Source organism: Lipotes vexillifer, unplaced genomic scaffold, assembly GCF_000442215.2.
Source record: "Lipotes vexillifer unplaced genomic scaffold, Lipotes_vexillifer_v1.1 scaffold951, whole genome shotgun sequence".
NCBI lineage: Eukaryota > Metazoa > Chordata > Mammalia > Artiodactyla > Lipotidae > Lipotes > Lipotes vexillifer.
This window is the reverse complement of record NW_006793664.1, coordinates 1554592-1561040: the sequence shown is the minus strand read 5'-3', so window position 1 is coordinate 1561040 and position 6449 is coordinate 1554592. Positions and strand designations below refer to the sequence as shown.

The 6449-nt window shown below is 55.8% G+C and overlaps 1 protein-coding gene across 2 annotated transcripts; it reads right to left on the bottom strand.

The window, feature by feature from the left end:
• Positions 1–2308: 2308 nt before the first annotated feature.
• On the bottom strand, positions 2309–4638 carry HELT (helt bHLH transcription factor). Of its 2 annotated transcripts, none has more exons than XM_007466522.1 (4): positions 4531–4638; positions 3988–4092; positions 3617–3713; positions 2309–2836 (listed from the first exon to the last, which is right to left on the bottom strand). In XM_007466522.1, the coding sequence occupies exons 1-4, from the start codon at positions 4555–4557 to the stop codon at positions 2340–2342; spliced, it is 726 nt and encodes a 241-aa protein (XP_007466584.1). In that variant the 5' UTR covers positions 4558–4638; the 3' UTR covers positions 2309–2339. The 2 variants fall into 2 exon arrangements, with proteins under 2 accessions (XP_007466584.1, XP_007466583.1); XM_007466521.1 differs by having other exon boundaries at positions 2317–2839.
• Positions 4639–6449: the final 1811 nt, after the last annotated feature.

The following is a 6449-nucleotide window of genomic DNA, read 5'->3' as shown; positions in this document are numbered from 1 at the left end:
AAGGGGGAGGAAGAGAAAGGGGAGGGAGACTTTTATCCTAAAGTCATTGTAAATCCAAAGCAGGGTTTTATCCTCCACAGTTAAATGAGAAAGAAAAAAAAAAATCAAGAATACCAACATTTGAGGTACAAAGACTGTCATGGGCCAGTGGAAGTTTGCAAAATTATATGTAAATGACCAAAGTTTTTACTATGGTGGCCCTGTGCTTTCCCAAAGCTAATCCCAAAGAGAAAATCTACTTAGCAAAAGAAAGTTTTGTCTAATTTGGTTAACAGTTGAGAAGTGACAAAAATGCTGAATATATTAATAATTTATATTTCCAGGGTAACACTATATCTTTAATGCTTCACTGCCAAAGGGAATTCAGATTGGCTTAATGCTCAGAGAAAAAAAGGCTGAAAGGCCTTCCTTCATATTCTGTATCCAGCGCTGATAAAAATGGGTGTAAGACATGTGTTCCAATAATAGGCACCATGCATTCTCCCATTTCTGCATAATTTGTTTTCATCCCATATTGCTCAATATATATTTGTTACCCAGTGGCCTCCTGACCTTACAATGACTTTCATGCTCCAACTATATCATTTCATAAGGGAGGAGATGCTTGTTTGCATCTCACATTTTATAGATAAGTATTGTAGTGATATATAGTGCGTGTAAGGGCAAGAACCCTTTACTTGAAAGACTTTTTCTAAAGTTTATAGATTCTCCCTGCCCCCAAAACATACACATTTAAGTTTCACTTTATGGACAACATAATGAAGTGGCTGTGTGTGTGTGTGTGTGTGTGTGTGTGTGTGTGTGTGGTTTTTTTGGTCCTGTCTCTGTAATCAAGTTTGAGGGTTTATAAATTGTGGGCCATCTTCCTCCATGACCTCAGTAAACAGTCTAGGTCAGAGCTCCCTTAAGCCCTGTCCACAGAAATGGAATAAGTTAATTTATTGCACTCCAGCTAACCTGAACGGTGACAAATAATCGTAGTTCAGCTAAATGGCCTCAGGAAACAGGAAAACCTGCTACCTAATTTTGAGTTATTTATTTAAAGGGCATCAAAGGGAACGGGAACAAAAAGAAAAGACAAACAAAGAAAAAAAATCAATGAAGGAAAAATTTTAAATTCTCACAAAGACAACTTTAACGGGTTGGTTACCTTGTTCATTTTACCAGTTAACGTAAAACAACAGTGAGGCTTATTTTGATCTCTGGGTCCTAGAAAAACCTGATTTCAGCTTGCTATTTTAAACATATTGCTGTTTTGTGGGTAAGACAGATCGAATTGTCGTTGAAAACTACAAGCCCCTTACAGATCACTAGCCAAGTCTTCCCTAGACCCCAAAACGTTCCTATGTTCTGGGTGGAGCGAGAAGGTTAAAATCCCCCTCCCCCAGGAAAAGGTGGAGAAGCCTTTCTCAGCAGGCCCAAGAACCCAGCGTCTCAACGCCGCACCAGTGGCCGGATGTGGGTGTGGGCAGAGGGAACAATCCTTTCGGGGAGCACGTCTCCCAACCCGGTCGCTGCCGGCCTCTCACCAGGTTGCCCAGCGGCCCCGAAGCCGAGATGATTTGTGCGCCAAAGGCAACTCCAGCTTCCCGAACCCTTCGGTGCCGACGAGTAGTAGTCATTCGAAGATAAACTTCATCGTCTGTTGTTTCTAAGCCACACTCGGAAGCTACCTCCTCTACGTATTTGTTACCAGACAGGTTGAGGCCGTAAACCTAGTCACGCATCCCGATGGTCTGAGTTTCGGCGCGCTTCAGACCAGCGGGCATGTGGTGCGCGCGTGTCCGGGGCCTCGTCCCGGGTTAGGGAAGGGCGCCCAGGTCGGAACTGGCGAAAGTCCGCCAAAGCCAGCTTGGGGAGGGTCCTTCGATTTGTATTTTCTGAGAGCTGAGGGCCCTGTTCCTCGAGTCTGCCCTTCCCCCAGGCAAATGCCCAAGGTGCGCCCGAGGCACGTGCGGGTCTGCAGCCCCGGGGGAAACGCGAATCCAGCCTGGAAGCGACCCCTCCACTTAGCCTCCCCGCCTCCTCAGGCACCGCAGCGACCCGCCCCCTTCCCCACCCAGATTACTGAGGGCCGTCACCTTGGCCTCTATCAGCCTGCGCCCGAGACACCTCGGAGGGGGTGGGTTTTGGAAGAGCAGAAGGTAACAAGAAATCCATCTTTCTGGGATCCTTCAGAAAACGTTTATTGCCAGGGGGGAGATCCTTCAGAAGACTCTTTCGCTTTTGGCCTTCCCCCACCCAGCTCTTTTGTTGGCACCGTATTTACACTTGTACAATATACAGTATTTCTCCCAGGCAGCGCCCGAAGCGCAAAGAAATCTGCGGGCGAGTCGGCGTCAGAGCACCGCGGGGTGCTGGGGCGTGTGCAGGTTAAGGGCGTTGGGGTGGGCGTGGCCGATCAGGTTGAGGTAATGCCGGTCCAGGCCCTGCACGGGCGTCAGGAAGGGGCTGTGCTGCTGCGCAGGGCTCGGAAGAGGCACGGGCGCGCTGGGCAGGTAGGGCAGCGCCGGGCTGCGGGCCGCGCCGTGTGGCCAGGCGAAGGACCCCGGGGCCGCGCCCTGCGGGAACACGGACGCCTCACCAGGGCTATGGCCTGGGAACTCGGGCCCCGCTGGGTGCAGCTGATAAGAGAAATCCGGCTCCGGGAGCGAACCCAGCGGCTGGAAGGCGGGCTCGGCGCCCAAGCGGGCCTTGGACTGCAAGAAGGCGAGGATGCGCGCGTACTTGGTGTCCTTGGTCTCCATCCTCTCCACGGTGGTGAGGTAATGCACCAGGTTCTTCATGCACTCGTGGTAGCCGTAGTGGAAGTAGTTGGCAAACTCCGCTAACAGTTCTGCTGGAGGGGCGAGAAAAGCCATAGAAAGAAAAAAAACTGAGAGCGCCCTTTCCGACCGGGAGCGCGAGGCGGGGGCCAAGCACCTCCCATCACGTTTCCTGGCCGGAGTTTCCGTTGGACGCCCGCCCTCTCCTCTTGTTACTCTGGAGACTGGAAGAAGGCCAGCTACAGACTTTCTTTTTCCTTAAGAGTCTGACCCCATCCTCCCCACCTGAGAGGAGGCCGCGGAACCTGTATCCACGCGGCCCGGCCCGAGCGCGCTCTTTAACCCCGCAGGTGCCCCCGGCATGGCAGCGGCCGAGGTGCCCGGCTACCTCGTGTCCTCGCAGACGGAGAAGCACCGGCGGGCCCGCAACTGGACGGACGCGGAGATGCGCGGCCTCATGCTCGTCTGGGAGGAGTTCTTCGACGAGCTGAAGCAGACCAAGCGCAATGCCAAGGTGTACGAGAAGATGGCCAGCAAGCTGCTGGAGATGACCGGCGAGCGCCGGCTGGGCGAGGAGATCAAGATCAAGATCACCAACATGACCTTCCAGTACAGGTAGGCCCGCGGCCACCGCTGTCGCCGCCACAGAGCCCCAGGGCGCCCCAGGCTCGCTGGGCAGGCGGTCCGCACGGGGACCCCCTCCCCCCCGCCCCCGCCCCCGCCCCCGCCCCGGCAGCATCCAGAGAGCGAGAGACCTCTCGCGAGCGCCGCTTCACTCCCACTCCCGCCCCCAGGTCTCCGTGTGGCGCACGGTCCCTGTCCAGGTTCCCCTTTGCGCAACCCGCGCCCACCTTTTTCCCTTCCCCGGGGAAAATCAGCGGAGTGCAGGGCTCTCAGGTACTGAACGGTCATCTCGAGGATCTCCGCCTTCTCCAGCTTCCCGGAACTCTGCAAAAGGAGGAAGGGCTCCTCGAAGCGGCCCAGCGGGTGCCGGCCAACCCGGGCAGGCTGGGTGCAAGGTTTTATCCGGAGAGGACCAGCGAGTGGGGCGCTGCTGTGGATCTGCGCGAGGGCCGCCCGGGGCTCACTTAGCGCTCAGGCACCCGGGAAGGGAGCCCACACGTGCAAGGCCCTCTCAGGCTCCAGACTCCCGGCATCACTGCCGAGAGTGGCGGCAGAGGATCCCCAGCGCCAGCACCGTTTTCTCGGCCGCTGACGTTACCTGCTTCGCCAGGGCCATGGGCACCGTCTTGCCCAGCTCGTTCAAACAGTGGTTAATCCGGTCTCTCCTCCGCTTTTCTATCACTTTGTGGGAAACAGGGGTTCTCTGCGAACAGAGGTTTGTACGTTTAGGATGGCTTTGCCCAGAGAGTCGTGAAAGGCACGGCTAGTACAGCTGTCTCCGAGCCCTCAACGCTGCCCAGGGACTCGCCCCAGGCCCCTGTCCCTCCACAGTGGGTCACATGAGCTCTGCCTTCTCACACCCGCGCTGGTGCGCTCCCCTTCCAGCGTCCGCTGGGTCACACCGCCGTGCTGAGCACCAGGGCAGTGGGGAGGTAGCCACCAGCCTCCAGGCGTGGGCTCCTCCCTGACTGAGGCGTCCCCACCCTCCATCCTCATCCCCTTCCCAAACCACTCAGGATTCCTCTCCAGGAGAAGTCCCGTGTGATAATGTCGCTGCCCGTCGGTCCAGCCAGGTGGTGCTGCGGGCGTCAGACGCCCCCACCCTGTTGGCGCAAGAGCCATCTGGGCTCAGCCGACTCACTTTGCGTTCCTTGAGCTTTCCTGACATTCTGGTCAGTACGCGCCCTCGGGAGAGGCGGTGGCGCGAGGCACCCGTCCACTTTTCGTCTCGTGTACCTCCTCGAGTGTCCCAGGTAGACTGCAGCCTCCCAACTACGAGGGGCTGCCTTATAAAGCGGTCATCCAGGGCTCCAAGTGCATTCACGACTTGAATTATTCCATAGGATTAGGGGAGCTGCGTTTGGGGGATGCATGCATTCAAGATCAGTTTTTTTTTAAAGTTAAGAAAATAAACTTAGCAGCCGAGGGGGGCGAGCTGGGGGCAGATCAGCTTTGTTAATCCACGTGGCCCTTCAAAGGACACGTGACCGGCGGGGGAATAACATTAGCATGGCAACAGCCGGGGCGGGAAGGAGGCGGTAAACCTGCGCCGGCGGACGAGCGAGCGCAGGGGCGCAGCGGCCGCGGACGCCGGGGGGCGAGGGCCCTCACAAAACAGTGTCGCCTCCTTTAGTCCCACCGCTGAGTCTCACACGATTGCCTGTTTACAAATCCCAGCAAGCCCGCAGTCTCAGCGCCGAGTGCGTTTTAAAGCCTGTCCAGAGTCATTAAAGTAATTAAGTAAGCCTTTAATAGGCTGTTCCGCCGGGTTCAAGGGAGAGCTCTTGGAGACGGAGGCGCCCCGTTTGTTCCCAGGCTTTTCTCACACGACTTGGTGACACGTCCATCTCCCCCCTTTTTGTTTACACCGCTTTATTTGTCCGGACATCCCGGCAGGTGTGGGGCTGCGGCGGGCACCAGAGGCTCCCGCCTCGCCTCGCCCCTCCCGCAGGTCTTTGGCACGCGACGCTCCCCCTACTCCCTGACCACATCGCCGCCTTTCTTTTCTCCCCCCCTCGGCCTCTCTCTTCGCGGGGGGAAGAGGCTCAATTTGTAGCCTATTATCCTATACGGAAAATGTCCATTGAAAAGTATGAATAGTTTCATTGGGCTAAATTTTAATAATGCCAGAGGGTGGGGGAGGAAAGACAGGCAGGCGTGTGTGTGAGTGTGTGTGCGTGTGTGTGTGTGTGTGTGAGGGGGGTGGTGGGAGGATTGGGGGGCAACACGGAGAAGAGTGGGCTGAGAAGAAAAGGGGGAATGCAGCTGGCCCAGGCGAGCATTATGCGACGTCACCTGCGAGAGGGGGCGCCTACAGACCCCTATTCATTTGCCTAATTTTGGTCAATTTAACAAACTTCAGGAGAAATTATTGTGGCTTTGTCAGAGAGGGTGAAGCCTTCTGATCGAATTAACAGCATGTTTTGATCCGGTAAATGTCATTAGAAAGGGAGAAACAATCGCGCTTAGAGGACTCTAAGTAATGCGCCCAAGTGGAGACGCCAAAGCGCACGGCTCACAAAGGGAGCAAGTAGCTGCCACAGGGAACTTTTGTACCCGCCCATCGCCCAAGTTTTGACACAAAAAGGCATTATTTCATACTTGAATACGTTTAATCCAACGATTGTCTATTTTCTGCAAACATATTTTCACAGCATTGTTAACTTTTTATGTCTCCCTTTCGCGGGCGCCTTAAAGTTTGGGGGCGGGAGAGCGCAGACACTTTGGGCATCAATATTTGTCACTGAAAAGGGCTCCGTGAAGTTAGGGAGGTTGATCTCTTTTTTATGGTTTTAGAGAGCGAATATAGTTCGGGGGAGGAGGAGGGAGGGAAGGCACGAACCGAAAGGAGGGAGGAAATTTGCTGGACTGGCGCGAGGGGCAGGAGGGGGGCGGCGGCGGCTGAGAGCTTTGCTCCGCCTGCGCCTCTGCGGGCAGCCGGGCCCAGCAGGCGGGGGCCTCCTCCCCGACCGCCAGGTCTCGCTGGCACTTACTGCGCCGGAACCCGCGTTCTGGGGGCTCCAGGCTTGCGGGCTGTGCGTGGGGGCCAGGTTTCTTGCA